At 40.1% G+C, this 22,573-nt stretch overlaps 1 protein-coding gene across 1 annotated transcript in view; it reads left to right on the top strand.

Moving 5' to 3' along the window:
* The window catches only part of LOC128890125 (5-hydroxytryptamine receptor 1), a 113,714-nt gene that overhangs the window by 37,452 nt on the left and 53,689 nt on the right, over positions 1 to 22,573 (top strand). The window contains exons 4-7 of the mRNA XM_054148350.1: positions 9,450 to 9,772; positions 15,249 to 15,544; positions 16,025 to 16,268; positions 19,155 to 19,367. Coding sequence (XP_054004325.1) covers positions 9,644 to 9,772; positions 15,249 to 15,544; positions 16,025 to 16,268; positions 19,155 to 19,367 — 882 coding nt within the window. The 5' untranslated portion in view covers positions 9,450 to 9,643. The remainder of the gene's footprint in view (positions 1 to 9,449; positions 9,773 to 15,248; positions 15,545 to 16,024; positions 16,269 to 19,154; positions 19,368 to 22,573) is intronic.

Genomic DNA, 22,573 nt, shown 5'->3' with positions numbered 1-22,573 from the left:
TGCGTACGTTAATTTAAACATGGAAGTACGCCTCCCTTTGATTAAACAATTTATGCACGTACTCGGGGAGGATCGAAAGTGTTTGCACGGATTGCCAAATATAAATTCAGGTTTAAATCATACGTTCGATAGACCATTGAGCACGTAATTCAGCGAACAAGATATATTCTGTGTAAATATCAGTTGAATCGCGACTGGCCGACTTAGTACGGAAATTATAGGTCTCCCAACCTCGCTGGCGGGGAGGGTGGAACAGGTAGGGAAACTGGTGGAACGCAATCTCGGCAATTCCGCCGGCTATATCGGAGTTGAAACATTATTCTTGCATTTCGTTCGATGAAAAAAAGGCGAACCCAACGCGCTCGGTCGGCTTTTTCTCCGACTCTTCCGCGCCGACTGCGTGGAAATTCGGTTGAAATAAAATCAAGCTCGTGGCTTTGATGGCGATGAGTCCCGGAAAATTCCTCCGGGGGCGAAATGTAGTTTTGAAAAATTGTTTGAGGATAATCCTTTGTCGGGGCATCATCGTATTAGCCGAAGAAAATGAAAATTTTTGTTGAATGCGAAAAAATTACGGGGCGCTTGGTTTTAGCGTTCGAACCGCGTTTTCATCCAGGATGTGTTTGATCTCTTTTTTTTTTTTTATACATGTATGGCGCGATTAAAACCGCCGCGGTAACTAGATTTTTTATGTATTCGATTTGAATTTTATTCAAATAGAGTTGCAGTAGAGCTATCTATATAAATAAAAATGTAAAGTTTGTTCAAAATCTTAAATCTTCGAAAGTTCTTCACCTGCTTTGAAATGTTGACACAACCAATTTCTGATTCATCAATTTCAATTCATTTCTATTTTGATTTAATTATTTTAACGCATCAGAAATGTGTGCTTCTCTTCTCTTTCTTTACCATTTAACCAGACTGGAAAGACAGAGAACTTTCGAGTACAAAGGGTGGAAAATTAAATTCATCCCTTATAAAGAATTGTTCTGTTTATTGTTCTTAACCTTCGAAAATACACACTAGCTTTACAAAAATCACACAAGCTGGTATTTTTCTAAGCTTAACCATTCCTCTCCTACGAATACTCTGCAGCGTTGCAGAAAATATGCAAAACACGGACAGACACGAGGGTAAATTTCCTACCGACCGAAACGAAGGGTTGAACGGCGATTCCGAGAATTTAGTGGCGGCCAGATCGAAGTTTGCTTTCGGTATGATAGGACCGCTATCGCGGGGCCACGACAAAGAAAATGACGAAGGCGGTGGTTGTGTGCGCGTGTGGGATTCGTGGTCACGATCGAGCCTTCCGTGACTCGGCAACGTTAATTAGCGCTTTACCACCCTTAAGTTCGAGCTTCGCTGGAATCGCTGGCCGCCGCCACGGCTTTCCTCGCATAAACTTCATACGACACCTTTAACGGACCCCTGCGAATACTATCGTAACTATTCCACTCGCGATAAGGCATAAACGCGTTATTGAATATAAGCATAGGGTTGTACTATAGCTATATCTTGATATTTAATTTCTATTTTCAACATTTTCACGGATTTTTAGAGGATACAAATTTTTCAAATGCAGATTTTTCGATAATTCAAATTTTTCAGTAGATGCATAGTATTATCTACGAGTGCTAGTATTATAAAATAGCAAATACATGCAAGTACTTGTCACTTGAATGAAAATAAGTCAGTGGTTATTTGTCAACACTCGAACTGATCCAAACGAATATGGCTAAATTTATAATTGAAATCTTAATTTCGAAAGGTACTTTGTTTCACCTTCCCCATTAAATTTTTCTTTTATTCTCCCCAAGGAGATGATCGATAGGATTTAAATTTAGATTGCGAGGGCGTACGGGGCTGTTTGACGACATTATACAATAACCACTCCTTTACCCTCTTTGGGGTGTGCTTTGAATCCATTATCTTGGGGTAAGGTAATCGACCCTTCGAGGTTTCATTTTTCCGCGCCGCGTTGTAAAGTTTCTATTAAAATGTTTAGATATACATTTTAATTCGTAATGCTTTAGTGAAGTTTAAATACACATCAGTTGCATTCTCGACAACTTCAGACTAGGAAAGAAATTGTGTAGAATTTTCTTATCTTCTCCAACTGTATTCATTTATGCTTTCTTGTAACTTGTATCTGCTTTGTAAGGGATGCTCCATCTAACCATTCTGCATTTCAATGGCTTTCTGGCTTTCATTTGCTCTAGAAGGTGTACCATGTTTACTGGTCCTTAGATTTAGAAGATATAGCAAAATCTGAGCTCAGGATTTAGGTCTCTGGTTTATATCTCAGGAGTAGTTAAACAGAAAATCGTGATTTTTATTGCTACTAGATTTTTTTAAAAATTTGGACAAGTATACAGAAAAATAGGAAGTGTAATATTTACCACCTGAACATAGACAGTGACTGAGAAATTTAGCTTGATCTAAATCGCAAAACCCCTCAGTTATCCGCCAATATCCTGCTATCGCCATCCACGAAAGGGTTGATTAACGGCTGGCCAAGAAATAATAATCGACGGGTTCGTAACCATAGATCCGCGATGGATCGTGTTTCTGAAAGTATATCTCGTTCCAGCTAAGCGTCTAACAACCAATCTCTCGAGGAGCCTCGCGTACAGTCCCTTAAAAGCCTCTCAAGTTTGTTTACCATATATAACATATTGCGAAGCTAACTAAAACCCGTTGCCGGCTCAATTCTCCAAAGAGCACGCCCACCAGCCGCAGATACATTAAGAGCTAAGTGCTCTCCCAAGCCAGACGCGGGATCGCTTCTCCATAGGACTCGATGTATCGAGCGTTCGTACGTGCCTTAGGCGTCGGAGGAAGCGTTTTCAAAAATTACTTCCCGTTTAAGAGGGTCCTCACGTCCGCGCGAAATCGTGGTAAGAAAAACGAACACGGTGGAACAGCGGCCAGTTAAAGTTCTTCGGTTCATTTCAGAAGCTCATAAACTGTTCTTTATAGCCGCTGGGACCTGCGAGAGCAGTGCTCTAAAGTATAGCTCAGCCCACTTGGGGACATTTTTTTTTTCTTCTTGAAGTATTCGAGCCGTTGGGGGTGGATAATATTTCGTGGATGTTACTTGAATGTCGAATTACTCGCTAGGAGAATGTTATTTAAATAGTTAGTGAATAGAACAGGCTTGAAATATTTTACTCTGTTTTATCGTTAAAAGTAGACGTCAAATTTTCTCATTACATGCTTAGCTCGTTACGTTCCCGTGGAAAAATCACGGAGACTAATTTGCGAGGATGTAGGGTACTCGTAAAACTTGACTGAGTGTCGTTGTTTCGTGACAAACTGTAGTTCACTCTGAAGGTGGCTGCACGTTGATTGACTTTCTCATGTTGGAGAGTGTGTTTACGTAGACTCTGTGTGAGTGGAACGGTCTCATTGCAGTTTTAGTAACAAATTGTGGGATACGCGAATGGAAAGCTCGATGGAATTTGATATTGTCCACATTCTTACTGTTTAAGCATTAGGTTGTAAGATTCGTGTAGAGACAGAGTGGAGCTTGATTTCATTTAATAAATTCGTAAACAGCTAGGTAAACCTTGTACCATATTATCATTCGAAAATCATATATAACCACTCCCATAAGCTACCCAGTTATTATTTGCTTTCGCGCACTCCTCCTTCATCAGAACAGGGTAAAGACAACCCCACGTCAACAAATAAGGTAACTTCGTCCAAGAATGATTAGCCCACGTCGCGTCCGTCAAGCGTTACACTGCAAACGCATCGTGTACCACGGCTGCATATTGCAAAACTCATTTCAAATTCATTCCGAATACGAGCAAATATCAAACGAGCTTTTAGTTTGAGTTACTGCGAACTAACGGGCGAGCAAGAACATCTCAAGCGAGCTTCAGCTGTTAGTTACCGCAGCCCTGGCATATATGACGAAACTTCTGGCGAACTACCGCCACGCGATGAACTTCAAGTTAACGCGTGCAAGAAGATTTCGAGCGATCTTCCACTATGAAGTTCCAGGAAAAATCGTTGGGAAGCGCGGGCGTCGAAAGCTGGACGGATTTAACCGACGAATCCTCGCGAGATTGCAAGCTACATACGAGATTAACCACCCGTGAGACGTCGAGTTTCCTGACGATCACTCGCTGTATCAGAACTGGGTGATCGAGATGGAGAAGGTGGAGATATCAGTGATAGAAACTTAACACTTTAGTTAGCCAAAGGATATATAATTACATTCAATAATGTTTCTTGTATCGACAACCTTAGTATTATTCAATACTTATTTTATTTGTTAGAACTGTTTTTTTGATTAATATTTGTATAATATTTCATAATTCATATAATGATGGGAGAATTTCACCCTACTAATAGACAACAAAGTATTTCTTGTCCAAGCAAAAATTCTATTAATAAGGTACTAGTAAGCAAAGTGTTAAAACCGAGCAAATATTAAGCTTCATTAGGTGCAACTGCAATTAAATTAAAGGCACCAAATGATCAAGATATCATGTTAAACAAACTCTAACGACCCAAATGCTCGTATAATCAATGCTCCAGAGGAAAATTGCATTGAAGAATGAAACGTGATCGTGGCTTCAGCATTTAAGTTGGAACACGTGCTCAAACGTTTCGCGAAAGGCGCGAATTCGAGAGCCGCGGTAACGTCTCTCGGTTGTTCCGTTCCTTTATTCCCGACGCTCGGCAGATTACTTCGGCGATATTCGGGCCGATCGATGGAAATGCACGCGAAGGCTGCATTACGTGCCACCGTTGAAATAAGAGGAACTCGTGTTACAGCGACACGCTAAGCAGTTCTGACTAACGTTGAACCGTTCCTGGTATACGTCCACTAAGCTTGGGAAAGTTCGGTTACCGTGAGCGTCTCCAGATGGGATCAGACGGCGAGATTGCTGTTTATAACTTACTTTTAAAAGGGCTAACCGGATGGGCACGTGCACACGGAAACGTTTGGAGATAGTGCGCCTGTATTCGAGGAATAAATGTGGCATTAAATTGTAATAGATCAGAAGGTGCAACAATCGTCGTTGTAAGAGATTACGTACCCTTACAAACTAAAGAATCAAACAAACATGAAATATAACGCTACAGGATAATATTTTCTCCCTTAAAAGATCTGTAATTTAACATAATTTTGAATAATATTTTATAGCGGAATGTTTTAAGTGCAAATTTAAATAGTATAGATACTGTTTACGCAACAGTACAAGAGGGAACAATAATCATGATACAAAATAATGCAATTTATAAGACAGGTAATGCCACTTTCAGATCCCACTGTACAATAAGACCTTAACTCAGCAAAAAGATTAATTATTTTGTATTTCTCTACCTTCCATACTCCATACATTTTCATCAGCGAGCCGTATCGTAAAATATCGCTTTACAGTGGGCGCAGGGAGAATGAATAATGCCCGTTCGTGCTTATTCATTTTCGTGCGCCCGTCTAACCGCAATCGTTGTCGTGTGTTAAACGTTTCATCGAAGCATACCATATTTTTTAATTTACCAAAAGTCATATTCGTACGACACAGGAGAATGGCATCTAAAGTAACATTTATTCTTGTATCTAAACGTCTTATTACACGCCTGGTTAGCTCGCTATTTCTTGCGAGGAAGGATTAACACGCGAGATCACGACTATTATAATACTTACCTATATGGTACTCGTACTTATGGTCGCTCCAGAGCAGCTTTCTTCGCAAGACTAAGCTCCCGGGTAATCCTCCTCGGATTAAATATTTGTGGATCCGAGATATCGCTTATCGTAATTTCATTTCTATCGAGTAGACGTCATACTTGCGCTACGGACTTTCCTCGACCACCCTTTATCGAATCCTCGGTTTCTGCACTTTCAATTCACGTTAACGTTTCCAGAAGGACACGATCTGCTAATAAATGGACAATGTTTCGCATAATAAGGAAACGTGATTACGCGTTGGTGTTTGATTTACGGGGATAACTTGATTTGATATATCGCCGAATGATCTTTCTAATGCTGGTATACTAATGCTAATACCAGACGTACACGCGAGCCACTTGAATCGCGTTGCAGTGGAAATTTTGGGTTAAGTAAAATTGGAGCTCGTTGCTTCAGCGGCGTTATTTATGCCGTGTCTATATTTAAATTCTACTCATCCCCGTTTTGTATCGATATCTTGCCTTGCGAATAGTGAGTGCCATGGAATCATCATTCGAATTTATTAATGAGCCGTTATTAGGTCGATCTGACAACGACTATCTAAGATAGACTATCTCAGAATAAGCTTCATAAAATTGGTTTTGATAATCAAGGTCAAAATTCCTTTACTGTCCATGTTATACAAAAGTTCTATTTTTTCCATCTTCTAATAGGACTAAAATTCTAATTTCAGAATTCACTTTCACCGCAACAGTGATATGAAAACTTCCCTCTGAGAAGTTTCATTTAATCCGTTTAAACACACACACAGAAAATTCCGAAACTGTTCCAACGACAGCTGCAATAAAAAGGAGATCAAGAAAGCGTTCAATATAAATTGAATCCATTGAAATGCTGCAAAAACAAATCAAAGTATTCTTTTTCATAGTGAGAAAGCTTCAATTTGGGAAACTAATGTTTATGTTTTGAGTGACTGTTGTGTCATGCAATTAATTGATCGGGAGATTTTGCATTTCACGGTTGATTCGTTGTTCAATTCAGTACGTACAGTAGCCAATTTAATAATGTCCTATTGTTCTAACGCCCAATTATAGCGTTAATGCTTCGACTGATTACGAGGCGTTACGAGGGATCCGCGCGAGTTCGCTTTGAATGAAATTCCACCAGCCTCCGGTCGAATTTTGTCAATATGTTATAATAATACCTTTGAACGCCCGTCGTTGCGCCAATTATCTTAATTCAACCTTTTTAGGTCAAAGCTCCTTTGATGGTCGCGGCCAGACCAACGGAATATCCTTAAATTGCTGCATATTAATATCGGGTTATTTTGCAGTGGGAAGATGAGAGATGGAAATCCTAATCCATTCTTGAATTGTTTCGTTGAAATCAATTTTTTAATACAATTAATCTTAATTCTATTTTAATAACTGTCACAAAATAGTGAAGAAGCTTGGTAAGTCTTAATTGTTTAAAATTTACATTGAATTTAACCAGAATTTATCTCTACACGAGCTTGCTTCACCCAAATTTCTTCCTATTTTCAAAAACAGTCAAATTGCCCGACTGGCCTGTTTGGGGTATCTAGCTCTCCCGTGCAACCATTAATCAGACCCGTGACACACACGCGCGAACAACATGCAACGATGCTGTTACAATAGCGCTATGATAACAAAGGAACCCGCTGTCAGACATCTTGCTCGCGCGCCATGAACGGATCAGAATTTAATAAGCTCTGGTCAATAATTATATTCCAACCCTTTGTTCGGGAGAAACAGTGTCTTCTTTGTTCGAGGGCTGCGTCGGGTACGTTAAAGCAAGAATCATCGTGTAAGGATTGAGGTAACGAGTTTGTAATAAGAATGGAATCTCGACATACGTTTGCTCAAAAGATTCATATTGAATATTGCTATCAAAGAAACTTGGGTACAAAGGCTGCCTAAATTCTTCCATTAGATTCTGTTATTTTCTGTTTTTTGGTAGTTCGACTCAAATATTGGAAAATTCCGATAGTCAAGATGATTCGAGGCTACAATTGATTTGAGACTTAAATAATTCGAACGCTAATGTACGATAACGTTGGCGATTCCGTCGAGAACCACTCGGTCTGCGAGCCGACTTAGGATCCGATTAGCCGGCGCAACGACGCTGAACACTGCCCTGTGTTTCACCGTAATGGATAACGGTTCGAAAAGGGTTTAGTTGAAGTTATTACCAGGGTTTATTGGCGCAGCCCGTAGTTAAATAATCTTCGTGTGCATTATAGATGAACCGAAACACATTTCGCTATTTCGAGAATTGTTCCTCTGCTTAGGGGAGTTTACGAGGGATTTTGTTATAGTTTAGAGGATCGAATTCTGAGGTGGAAATTACTTACTTCTAATGGTTGGCTTCATTTGCATAAGAATGGCGCGATACGTCGAAGAATCCTCGAGCGAAGTTTCCATAAATTGACACTGTCTGTGCAAATGAGATCGTAGATTACGGATTAAAAATCGAGGATTTAATAATGTACGATATGGAGGATAATTCTTGCAGATTAGTATCGCAGCACGCGACGTTACCGAGTTCCTAGGATGTAATGATATTGATTCGTCTACCTGGGTAGTCGTATCATGATCGAAAGACATGGATGTTCGCATATTCATCGACTATTATCAAATTACTATGGACAGTGAGTCTTAGAGAAAATTTAAAAATATAGTCATTGAAATATAAATATTGAAAGTATAAAATACATTCTACAAAGTACGAGAAGGAATTAATTCACATTTCCACTTCTGAAAATATAAATTGCAGCAACATTTCATTTCAAACATATGGCCACATGAATACAGTGAGAATGAAAGGGTTAAGATATCAAGTTTCCTACAATTTTATTACAGTAATTAATTAAACACTCCTGCATCTATGGCCGCGAGAAACAATGCGATTTGTTTTTCACTGCGAATACTTTTTTTGAGTGCCATAAATTTAATAAGTCCACAGAGCGCGGTTACAGAGTTACATTCCGCAGTCGAATATATTTCTTCCACCTAACCGCTGTCGTTTCCACGCCTCCTCCAACGCGTCGAATATTCCCGGTTTCCGTCATAGTGACATCCGTCCAGCAGTGCGCAATTTCCGGAATTCGAATCATCCGAACAGCAAAACGTGAACTGAACTCGGTACGACCGCATGATTTATTACCCCAGCGTTTTCCTTTAACTTCGATTTTAATTCGCGCAACGACGGAGGCTTAATTATGGTGAAGCATATAGAAATTTCATCGACCACACTTGGGACGAATCAATCGTGCCCTGGTTTTCTGATAGAAGAGTTCAGGGCTGTAGAAATTTTCTCTTGAATGCGATATGGATTTTATTGAGTTCTGATTTTCCTCATGATGAAGATAATTTAATTAGGGCTTCCTAGAGCCACTGGGTCCTGACGAACAAATTGTACCAATTTTTCTTCACCTGCTAGAAAAATAATAACATTGGTTAGAGTCTTTAAAGCCTAAAGTCATACAGTATGAGATTCTCCACGTCCATCTGATAAAAGTCCTCTATTAAGGACCAATATCTAAGGATCCCAATTTAATTAAGACCTCCTAGAGACACAGGGTCCTGACAAACAACTTCCACCAATTTCCCTTCACTTGCTAGAAAAAGAATAACATTCTTCAGCATCCTTTTACCCTACAGCCATATCCTGTGAGTCCTCCAGGCTCTCGGGGGCGCTATGCTCGGAACTCGCCTTAATCGTTCAGTTCCTGAATGATCTCAGGTTCACCAATGACGCCGAGGTATGCGTGTTGCAGGCCAGCAAAGGCAGCATCGGGTAAGCGGTAACAATGAACGGCTGAGGCGTACCGCAGGTCGCGGAATCGAGAGAAGATTCCCATGCACGGCCTGAACCTCCCTGGAATCCCGTGGTCGAGAGGAGAGAAGGAGCATGACGTAGCCGTCGTCGAGGGGGGCGCTTCGGATGCTCCGGACTGCCGACTAGGGTCGTATGGAGGGGAAGGACGTAATCACCACGGAAGGCACCCTGCTTCTAAACCTGACGACTATCGCCACACGAGGCACAGACGACTTCTTCCGAGGATTTCCTGGCAAAAACTCCCCCTACACGGTCACGCAGGTATGATTGATGGCGACGTCGATGAGCGTGGTTCTTTTCTATCCCCACGCCCACGACTTTGTTTGCTCAACTCCCCCACGTGAAATTAACAGGCCTTTAAAGTGGACTGCCATTTCGGTGCACAGCAAGGGGTGCTTTTTGTTGATTTTTTTTTTTTTGTTGGAGCCCTGCTGGCGATGGCCTTTTCAAACTTTGGAAATTTGTTTCCGTGTATTTCGAGAGGGATTTTTTCCTCGTGAAGAATTATTAATTTATCGGAAAAGGGCTTCGGCTTGGAACCCCTGTGATGTTAAATTCTAGTAATCCATGGCTACAAAAAGTGACATTTTTGGAATGACAGTGTATTAAAAATAAATAGAGAAGTTATGCATGAAGAAACATTTTTATCAATTATTCATTTCCAACTATTTTTATCGTGATGAAACTCTTACTCTCGTATGTTTTCTTCGTCCAAATACAATCACGATCATTATACATCAATATTGCTGTCTTTTCTATAAAGTTAGTCGAGGTACTCTAAGCAAACTCACACACGCCTTAGCTGGAAACCTGTTCCGATCCCAATGGATCATACCGAAACCCATTCAAGTTAACGTAACTTCGGTCATTATAGATGCCGATATTACACTGGAAATCATTCACCGAAGATTATCGTAAAGACCATGAATAATTATATCGGGTTTGTCTGCAATAAGGAGACGTCGAGCGTCGACAAAGTTCCCGCGGTTGGAACTTCGAGAGTCGCGTTGTTAACGATAAGTATATAATTAGTTTAGTCCAACAGTGGCGTTACGGAAGTTTGAAGGAAGCAATTCCTTACTGGCGAAACGGAAGTTTGTAATAACTCTTGTTCGAGTATTATTCGAGTAAATATAAAAAGAAAGTTGCAGTAGTTATTGACAAATGTACAGATGGACTGATTATGGTTTCTCTACAATAAAAGACATTTTCTGTTTATTTTCTGACTATTCAGGAACTATTTCATTCGAAATAAACGAAGTTTCAAACAGCTATTATCATTGAGAAATGAAATAAAATTACGATAGCTCGTTAACTAAGTAAAATCACGATAATTAAATGCATTAACAAACTAAATACTATACATAGGAACATTTCAAACGATTTTTTAAGTGATACTTCTAGTACAAAACACTCTCTAAGAGCCTTCACCCCATTAATCTTGCATGCTCGCCAATATCTTAAATAATAAAATTTAATTTCACTCGTGCGAGCAGTTTAATCTATATTCATGGTCAATGAATATAAATTAAACTGGCTGCACGACCCGAAACCCGTCTTTATTAAACACTATACGTACACGTACGTATGTGCCAGCATCCCTGAAGAGGTTAAATGGGTAACTTATACGCTTCGGAGTGCAAGGATCTGAAACCTGGGAATTTATGTCACACAATGCTCACAAAGCTCACTCTCTGTCCATTTATTTATACCTTTCCTGTGCCAGGGTCGCGGATCTCATTCGTTTCTTTCAAACGTCGTTTTCATTTCTGTCTCGTTGAAATTCCCTTGAAAAAACCGAGCAACTCGACCGAAGCGCAGCGTGTGTCGCGCAGTGTCTGACCCTAGCACTCTTAATCTACTTCAGAGTTCCATTATGATGCGACCGAACATAATCTATTGTGTTCGATCAAAGTTAGGCGCTGTTGAAGTTCTTAATTAGTTCCTTTTGTCGCAGGCTTCAATGACGCATTTTTTGCATAATTATTCTGGGAATGGCGCAGAGAACAAAACATGGTTAAAGAAAATTGCCATCTTTAGAGATCAAAGAGCTGACTATACTGAATGTCTGATATGAATGCTTGATATGTGTATTCAAAGTACATATGTTTATCAGTATTTAGGCCAATTTTTATTGAAGAATGTTGATGTCTATAGAGAACGGTATTAACAAAGTTAAAATAAACGATATACAAACTGCGAAATGAATTCGGTACATACGATTTTCCTGCCGCTAATTCAGCAGTGAAAAGATAAACAAACCTGTACTCGGTTTATTGGACGGTTTTAAACGACTGCCAAATATTGAAATCGTTTTTCCAACCATTGAGCCGATTAGATATTCGACGGATTATCGCAAAATTTGCCATGTACGTCGGTATTATCGCAAACGCAATTAAAGTGCACCCGTTTGTCACCCACTGTTTGGCAGATCGCGTGATCTGATTATATAATTTCGTTGAATGAACGAAGTAAAAAGGTTCGTTTTGGTAACGATCGAATTTGTGGATATCGCATGAATATCAAAAGCATTACAAACGGTTTGTATGAATGATTGGTTTTGAGGTGGGACGAGCGGTAATCGAGGAATGGAATACAAATCGATAGCTAAAGTGTGCGTATCTCAATTATACTCCGTACGTTTCCATTCGGTGTTGTGTCTTCTTGCAAACGTGGAAGTATTAACAAAATTAAGTCGATAAACAACAGACCTATAGAGAGTGCGTTACGTAACATTACACCGTGACTTAATTTTATGTCATTATGGAAACATATTTTAAAGATGATAACGTAAAAGCCCTTTTTACCAAAATATAATAAAATAATATTTCGTCTCCACGATTTAATCTTGACATTAATTGTTGGTTATAATTCTAATTTTTAAATACTAATCCTCATAATTTCACTTCCAGAACTTTTTTATCTTTCGGATTATCTTGAATTACAGGCGAGCATAGCTCACTTAAATTAAGGACACGTTTACCCGTGGTGATATATTATCTTTTTACTCGTTTCATTTACACAATGGTTCTAATAAACCTATGAATTTTATATTACGTAGTTTCATCTATCACATACTTTAATAATCTGGTTTATATTTTCATGCTTATATTTTTTATTCCAAACCTATTATTACAACAATTTCTGTAACATTTACAATTATATTCTGTGCTTCATCAGAAATAAACGACGATACCCATCCGTTCGTTTTACCGTGCACGTTAGCGAAAAACCAAGATTATTAGTTATCGCGCGCTACCAACGGAATGATTTAGTGGGATAAACCGAAATGGGAATTATTGGAACTGTTAATGGTCGATAATTTTGGCTCATTGTCAGCCGTATTCAATGATAGAAGCACACACAAAGCACTCTTTTGTCGTGGCTAATATCGAGCGCGCGTATGCTTGAATCATGCATTGGTAAAGTAGGTTATTTGCTCATCATGTTGGCGCACGTTCAATATTCACGCGTCGCTAATAAATATATGATTCTCGCGTCTTTCACGGGACAGCTTCGATACTCGATCCCCGATAGCTTTCTATTACTCTAAAATATTCGAGTTAGACACATTATTCCAGATGACTCGTGTGAATAAAAGTCCGTTACCATCATTCGTCGTTTTAGCCACTGCGTGCATTTACTCGGTATTAAAGCGCTTTCGCCATAATTCGCGTTTTCAACTATTGTGCATTTATTCAGTGCTAAAACGATTTCGCCATAATTCGCGCGTTTAGCCAGTTAGCATTAATTCGGTGTTAAAACGTTTTCAATCCATTGTGCGTTCTATTCTGTTTTACACTATAATAAATGAATTATAATAATATAACGTCCCCAAGAATTTATCGATTATTACGCTTAGATCTGTAATAAATTACGTCGAGGATCGAGTTATCTTGAAAGTTTTCCAACATCGCTATTATTCTTTGGCGATGCTATTTATTTTTTGATTTCACCGATGCAGATTCCGCGATTATTCGATGTGTAATAATACCCAAATCCAATGATTCATGTACACAAGCGTCGCGACAACGTCGTAATTTTTGCAGCGAAAATGTCCACCCCGTGGAATCAGCCACGGTGAGAATATAATACGGACACAGTCGTATCGAAATACTCGGCGCAAAAGATTATCTCGAATTAAATTGCACGCTTTGCATGGCAGCCAATTTAATTACGGCGATAATTCCATTGTAATCCGCCGCTTTGAAGCTTCCGGCTTATTCGTTGAATCGTTTCCGCAAGCAAGTTCTCAGAAAATTGGAGCGACACACATTCACTAGCCCCAGAAATTGCTTAATGGCTAACGTAAAGGTTCGAGGGATTTGCAAATTTTATGTTTGTAATTTTTCTTTTTTTTTTCTTTTTGCTGTACAAAGAATATTTTTAGGGGAAAGCTCCATGTCAGCGTAATTATAGATTAAACTACTTCGTAGATTTCCCCTAGAGAAAAATCACTGAGTAACAAGGTCTGACAATGTCTCAGCAGTGTCCAGCAACAACTCCTGTAATGTAACTCTTTTCCAATAGCAACATTTTCATAGTTTCGAGTCTTGTAATGATTAAATGCCACTTGATATCCCACGCGGGACAAAATGTACGTTCGTTCGATCGTTGCTCACCGTGAACGCAATAATAAGTGTGTTTACAGACAGTGGTTGAATCAGATAACTCTGTTTCGCGGGGGAAGGGATGCACACGGTCGTTCAATACGAAAACAATTCCGACTCGTTCGCCTCGCTTATTCGTTAGCATTCCACTGCTGCAGGCGTGCAAAAATTCGCGATAACTGCGGATCAAGTAACGACGAAAGCGTGCATTGGTAGAAAAACACCGAACGGAACGATTCCACATACGAATGCCCAAAAATCGTAATTGTTTGCCTCTACAAATGATTTCGCGCAAGCGCCACGTGTAATTGGTTGGTATCAGCGAGTGCATGTACTAATGATTACCATTTAACTGTGCATGCACTATTTGAGGATTTTTTACTGTGGCCTGGGTACTGTGGCCCTCTTCAGTTATCGACGAGCCAAACTTGTCACACTTTTTCCAAAAATTTAGGACCCCAAACGTTTTTTTTTTCATAGTTATTAACAATACACTCTTATGTTCAAATAAAAATTCTTTCCTGGTTCTCGCTCGAAAATATGATCAGGAAAAAACTGTAATTTACAATTTGATATCATGTATTTTTTTCACTCGATCAAGTCTGCCGTGAGCTGAATCACGAAAGTTTTTGACTCCGATTTCATCACGTACTTTGCGAGATCCACTCAACCACTTAGCGTCATTACAGAAAATTACATTCCAGCTGCACTCACGACTGGTGCATTTGCATGTAGATCAAAGAGTCTGGCGTGCCAACTGCATTCGTTGTATCTAGCTATTGTCGTTGAGCCTACTATCTTCCACTGACGAGTCTGGAATATTTTCTGAAAGTGATACACTGTTTCATTTTTGATCGTTTCCTTTTGATCTTCAAAGTCACGAAATCGTTCAAGAACTAATTTAAATTTTTCGACTAAGCAACATCAAGCTACAAAACAAATTTTTTCCTATTAAACATAAACATTATCCTTCGCATCAATGACATAATAATAAAACGATCGAACGTCGACACCCCTAATTCCGCGGTTTTTGTCCCATTGGCATCGGAAAACAATTCGCCAGTTCTTTCCAACGAAAGTCGAGGCGATGGAAAAACCGTCCAACGTTTTCCAATTTTCCCCCGCAGGCAATACTCATCGCCCTGGTGCTTGGTAGCATAATCGTCGGGACCGTGATCGGGAACATTCTGGTCTGCGTCGCCGTGTTCCTCGTTAGGAAGCTGCGAAGACCCTGCAACTATCTGCTGGTGAGCCTGGCAGTTAGCGATCTCTGCGTTGCGCTTCTGGTAATGCCGATGGCGTTGCTGTACGAGATTTCCGGTAATTGGTCCTTCGGCGCGTTTATGTGCGACGTTTGGGTTAGCTTCGACGTGCTCAGCTGCACGGCAAGCATCCTCAACCTCTGCATGATCTCCGTCGATCGGTAAGTAATCTCTCCCTGGATATCCAAGGTATTAATATTTTCCAATGATCGTTAATTGACGTGTAGAATCTTGAATAGCAGTGCGTCCTATCTTCTAACCAGGGTAACGTGGGTATTATTATTAGTCCATACATAAATAAGAAATGGAAACTTAAATTAAGGGATGTTCTGACTTCTAGATGGGTACTCTATTCTATTTTTATATATCTTATTCTATATACTATACCTATTTTTTATATTTTATATATCTATTTACATTCGTCATAAATATATAAACATCCACAGCTTATTGAAAACTAAAGAAGAGGACAACACAAGTGAATTTTAAAGCGATTCAAATTGAACCCTCGTTAGTTTCCTTTTAAAAAAATATCAAAAATCCTCTAGTTATTCTAGTATCAGACTATTATATCACCTCGGTTGGTCGTCGTTCCTCACTTTATCGATCGATAGCGTGCGAAGAACCGCGTTTTGTCGCAGATACCGTGCCATAACCGAGCCACTAAAATACGGGGTGAAGAGGACGCCGCGACGGATGATCATCTACGTCAGCCTGGTCTGGTTAGCAGCTGGCTGCATTAGCCTACCGCCGTTGCTGATAATGGGGAACGAGCACACCTACTCCGAGACTGGGCCGTCGCACTGCGTCGTCTGCCAAAATTTCTTCTATCAGATTTACGCCACCGTGGGCAGCTTCTACTTTCCCCTCGTCGTCATGATCCAGGTAGGCTCACCACGGATCCATCATTGTGCACAGCAATGGGTCGCCTATCGATCCGACAGGTGTGTACATTTTCGAAGAGTGTAATCTTGAAAGAGAAGAGGCATTATATCGCCAGTGTCGTTAATGGCAATGTATATTCGATAAAACGCAAATACCGTTTGGGCTCGTAATCATGTTTTAAATTACGATTGATATTAAACGAGGACAGTCTGAACAATCTATTATTGGGATGAAAGTGTATCGGTTTTATTGGACTACCTTTTTAGGTCGTCTTCGGGTTATTTAATACACCGATTTCGATGAAAGTGGCGATTGTAAAAATTGGCTTGCTCCAAAACTGATTCCTCTCTTTACAGAACTGAGTGGCTAGTGGTTCAATATCACAGTTGAAAATTTCCCAAAAATTCTCTGTCTCATACCATCATTATTTTATTCATTTTTATAATGAAACATGAAAATTCACGGACACATAGAAGTCTATAACATGAGAGCTAAGAGAAGCATCTTCCCCTATCTGTTAATACTAAAGCTGATTAAACTATACACCTAAGCGTGTTACTGTACAACAGAAAATGCTCTCCACACCCCTGCCAGAACTTGAACGCCGTGTACAGGACACAAAGCATTCAACGTATCCCGAAATTGGAGTCCACGGTGTAGATTTCAAAGCGTTCTTAGCTTGAAGTTTAAAGTGGTCCCAGTGGAAATTCAAAACAGTTCTCAAATTTAAATCCGAAAGTCCCATCTCGTCCCTGTTTCCAACGTCACGTTTAATACCTGACGCGAATTAATGCATTTCTCTTCGAAGACGTTCCTGGAGGACCGAGATATCATCTAGGACCCTGTTGGAAATTTAAGTTCGCCCCAAACTTTGTCCCGCGATCGTTCCGAAACTATCGTGTTTTACGTCTCAAATTCCCTCGCATAACGACGCGAGGTAGCGTGTAGAAAGCTGTAACAACTCGAGCTGCGAGATGCGCTTGTTTCGAGCAAGCTTCTCCAACTGGCTTTATCGAGTTAATGGAGATGGTGGCGCTATGAACTCATTGGGTGACTATCGAAATTTAATAATATGATATACCGACCGACAACAAAGTTGGTTATCTCGATTTCGCGAAACTTGATTAATGCGGGAGGAAGTCTATCGAGTTATCGAGTGGATCGTTCATGGATCAGCGAGAATGATGATTATGATGCCTAACGTTAGCTCCGAGGACGAAGCTATCGTGAAACTAATGAAATTTCAGTCAACCCCTGCCTTTTCGTAACTAGAGCCCTCGAGGGTCCCTATTTATTAATATTCCTATATTTAGAAGCACAAACAGATGTAATTGCTTTCTTGAAAATTTTATAAATATTTGTGTCGACGAATCCACCGCATCTTACAAAATAAACAAGTATAATATGTTAGCTATTCAACTTCTGTCCTGTTAAAATATAAAATACTAATTTGTTGAATATTTGTAGGATAGTCGAGTAAGATGAAGTCACGTAGTATGGAATTTCTTGGAGCCGAATTCGTTTAATTAATTGAGCAATCTCTTGCTGAATTAATTAGAACCGATATCGACGGAATTGCCCGGCGACTATCCGCCCTTCGCATAATTGGATCGCTTCCATAATTACGTAAAAATTATTCATTCCTCCGACAGAGTTTTCGTTGAATTATCGCACAGACACTGAACTAATTGGCGTTTGTTGCGTACAGAACTTCATGGGAACGATTATGCTATATCGACACGGTGGGATACTTCATCTTGCGAAATCAGAACGGAGAAATTATTTTGCAAAAGCCACAGCGAGTTTCCTTTGAGGAGAAAACAGTTAACAATGATCTAATTGCTATTTGATTTACGAAACATTGAATATTATAATTGCTCACATATTCACCTGACTTTTCATTATTTAATAAAATTACATACTATATTCACTTGTAACCATTGTATACTGGGTACATATTATTAATTCTAATGGTTCACTTTAATCCAGACAATGGATGTCTTACAGTATTTAATTAGCTGGTAACTTACGTTGAAAAGATTTTCTAGGAGTCCCATTACCTCTCAAATTCCTGTTATTAATGAGGTTTCGCATCACGTTGCCACGCAATTTGCAAACGATCAAAGGAACAAATTTACATTCTGCTGCCTTGGCGACAAACAAGCATCATGATACATTTTACTGCATTAATTAAAGCATCGCCTAGCGACAAAAGCGACCCCGCGGTCACCGACGAACGATGATTTTCCAGGTTGGCAATTATTTAACTGGTATTATGTCAATTCGCGTAGCGTTCGCGCGAACCGCGACAGAGCGTGCACGGTCGTTTATTTTCAAACCGAGTTATGCCACGTTCCCGCCAATTATTTTCATGGGTTTGTGTGTCGCGCGCGAAACGTCCAATTAATCGAAAAGCCGACGCCGACGATCAGAAACGTGGTGGATTTTAACGATCGCCGCGGCACGTGTCTAGGAATGCGCGTCATAATTTAGAAAACATGAATTATAGTTTTTTAAAGGAAAATGGTTTTGTTATTGCTTTCATTCGTGAACTAGACAGTTATTGAGTCCATTTTTATAAATTATAAATTCGGAAAAATTTGTAGGTGGTTATAAAGCAGTTATAAATATTTAAATTGGAAAGCTGAACCTTAGTGTAATTGATAACTCAAAGTTGAAAACAATTCACAGGTCTGTTACCTTATGATTAATTAAGAATGCGGGTCTATTGTTTGAGCCAGAAACGTTAACAAAGCCCTCATTCGAAACGTTGCAACTCTAAGCAAGAAGAATGCCCACAAACACAAACAAAGGCCTAGAGAGCATAATGAAGCACGTGAATTACTTCAGAAACCCACGGTGAACTCGCATTCCATTTTGTCCCAGGTATACTACAGGATATTCTGCGCTGCCCGCAAGATAGTCCTGGAGGAGAGGAGAGCCCAGAGCCATTTAGAGGCTCATTGCTACCTCGACATAGAACCAACGGTACAGCACCTTCAGCCGGTCGTTGTAAACCGTCAATTAAGCACCGACATACAAGCCGTGCAGGGAAGTCCGCCTGTGAAGCAACACAGAAGTTCCAGCGCCTCGACGACGGTGAGTAGACGAACAGATTCTACTCCAGCGTATCCTGATTCGCTCGATCGGTGCTAATTGACGAATCATCCTGGTCATTCCATGCCACATTGATCACTATCTCGACTCGAGGACAGGGATTTTTGTAACAGCCAAACATGATGCGATCCACTCCATTTCGCTGGTTTCAAATTTGTTAAAAGTATAGAGGTTAAATCTACATTTATTTCTAATTTTCACGTTGTTAAGAATCTCTCTGTGATTCTTGAAAAAAATATGCTCCAAAAGTCCAATCTTTCTTGTTTGAAATACAAAAAACCTCTTTGGACAAATATACATACAAATGGCAAACTTGATATTCAAAGTCCCGATGATCATAAACGGATTTTAATCTACTGGAATGACGACTTAAACTCCTTCGAATTTCTCGTGAACATCATGAAATCCTTGACCTCGAGCGCAGAAAGTGATCGATTCGGCGTAGAACAACCACTTACGACCATTTACACTCTCGAATCGCCGATGACGAACCGGAAGCGCTAACATTCGCCACGCTTACGCACGTGTCTGCCCACTTACCGTGATACTCGAGTAGGTTCTATTCGACTGAAAGACGCTTTCCTGGCAGCGATAAGGTTGGTTTCGCGCCGTTGCTGCTTTCGTGACGAGCGTCGAGCCTCGTTTACTCCGAATTAGTACACCCTGTCGCCTCCATCGACGCTGAAAACTAGTTCCTCTCGAGCAGTCTGGCTCAAAACTAGTCTGCTGGCATGCATTTAAATATACTCGAATGGCTTGACTCGTATACCACCCGTGTATCGACATTATTAGAGAGAACTTGAAAGGCAGGGTCGGAATATTTAAGTACACCTGTTTATTTAAACAAGTTTCTATTTGTCTTTCCGCAAGCAATCACCCACGTAATTTTAAGTTAAATATGTAAATACATTTCCCCACCTAACTTAATAAAGACACTAGAGTATGCTCAGTATCTTGGCCGACATTGTTCGAATTTTAGTCGATACGAGTGGAACTTCTTCGCATATTTCCTTCAATACATACACGTATATGAAACATTGTAGACGTAATTAAAGCAACGAAGTTATGCGACTGGCAACTATAAAATTATTTCCTGCATCACCTTGGGATATTACCAGGCGTGCATGCGCGACACGAGATTTTCTTCTAGATGGCTTGATCGTTGGAGCAGAAAATGCCAACGAGCGCGCTGCTATTTTTTTTTTCTTGGAAATTTTTCATTAGTTTCCACTGGAAGTTTTCGCGAATGCGTGCGATTTTTTTTGAAAAGCATTCGCTATTTCGAATCAGCTCGACATTACTGAATGCAAAGTATGGCGAGCGAGGGTTTGACAAAGCGCTGCCCTCGTTAACGTTGGCTTTTTCGCTCGCCAATGGAACAAGCCATAAATTCACTTTTTCGCGCAGCGGGAAAATGCCAGAAAAGTCACGGGGAGATGTCAGAACAGCTGGTGACACTGTCGCCCACTTTTACTGCTCGGAGAGGTTTAAAAAAAAAAAAAATAACATCTCACTTCGACGCGCTCGGAAGCTTTCGCGTCGAAAGCAATTCGGCCTTTTTTTAATTATTCGTGGACCAGTTTCGTCGCGCGGAGATACTCGACAAACGGGACATTTGGGTTGGACACGCTGGGTCCTAAAATGTGTATTACGTTCGATACAGGCTTCAGAATTTTCCTAAAATTTTCATTAAATTCTTGTGATATTATAACATGATAGGAAAGTCGACTTTGTTTTCTTTATAAATTGTCTGTGTAGCACTTGGTGCACTGTGTACGCATGGTGTAATAATTTTTTTACGGTTATCTCAAACCTTCCGAGATATTTTGAGTTTTTCAACTCACGAGGATTAACTGTGAAATAATTTTCTAAACGTATCATGGTTATTTTATTTCCAGTAAATTTACTCCTAGATATGTTTAAATATTATTCCAAAGTATTATTTTTTACCGAGTCTATCTCGAGGTAACTACGATCTAATCCACTCTTCCTCCATCGTAGAAGGCGCATTCTCGTTTATCGCCTAACAATATATTCTCCCAATAACAGCCACAGCTCAGTGACCAAAGCGTCACCAAGGCGGACGGGATTATGCAAACGAGAATCTACAAATTGGAGACGCGCAATGCAACTGGAATTCACAGATTGCAGACGCGTAATGCAACAGGAATCCCTTGTACAAGTTAGCCCATCCGTTTCTCGATTGCACCCTATAACGCTTCCCTGGTAAGAACTCCGTCGCCAGATTTAGTAATAAACGGTTTCCAAGAGTTCCAAAGAGCCCTGCGAAGCTTTAGCTACGGAATGTAACAGCTCTCCGGTTGAATTCGAAGAATCGAGCCGCGTTATCTCGACTCTCGTAACGTGTGGCAAACGATAAAAGAAAAACGTAGATACGTGCATACGTTGCGTGGGAGGAGGGAAGAAGATAACAGAAACAGCGAAAGAGAAACGGAACTTTGGGAGAAGTTAAAATTCGCGGGTCCCTCGATAAGATCGATGCAACTTTTGGGGGAAGCTTCTCGATCCACTTGGATATTCTTCTGCTTGTCTTTTTTTCTTGATGTCTCAGTTGGACACTTTCTACTTATTTTGGGCTGAGAAGGTTGCTATTGTGATTAAAAATAGAAGTAGACTTCAAGTTAGGGATTTCTCTTCTTATACTTTCTACATAGTTTTAGTACTGTCTGACTAGGAACGTCCAGTTTCTACTTATTGTGGGGTATGAAGCTGAGTATTGTGACTATAAACAGAAAGAGTGAATTTTCAAGTTTGCGATTCCTTTTCTTGTATTTTTTGCTCTTCCTGATGTCTGACCAAGGCCATGGACATTCCACTATCGAATGAACTTTCATCTTTTATAACGATTATTATTTTTGTGACAACACGAGCCGCACTTAAAAAATTTTTAAATCTCCACAGAACAAGTACTCACTGCATCGCATAACCTCGATGAATTCACAGCTCGCTGCCCCAAAACGGTGCTGAACAATGTGTTGAAGGCTATGCTCGGTTACGCCTTCAAGGGCGACCGACGAACACGTATCCCGGGAGATCTATCGAGGTTGTTGCCCGACGATACATTTCCATACATCAAACTGCTGGTCGAATAAAGCAACTTGGATTCGTGCCAGCATATCTCGACAGATGCGTGAGAAAAGTCTCATGCATCTTTCATCCGGTTTGAG

This window comes from Hylaeus anthracinus, unplaced genomic scaffold, assembly GCF_026225885.1.
Source record: "Hylaeus anthracinus isolate JK02 unplaced genomic scaffold, UHH_iyHylAnth1.0_haploid 12000, whole genome shotgun sequence".
Lineage (NCBI taxonomy): Eukaryota > Metazoa > Arthropoda > Insecta > Hymenoptera > Colletidae > Hylaeus > Hylaeus anthracinus.
The sequence above is the reverse complement of the archived record's forward strand: the minus strand, read 5'-3'. Positions and strand labels throughout refer to the sequence as shown.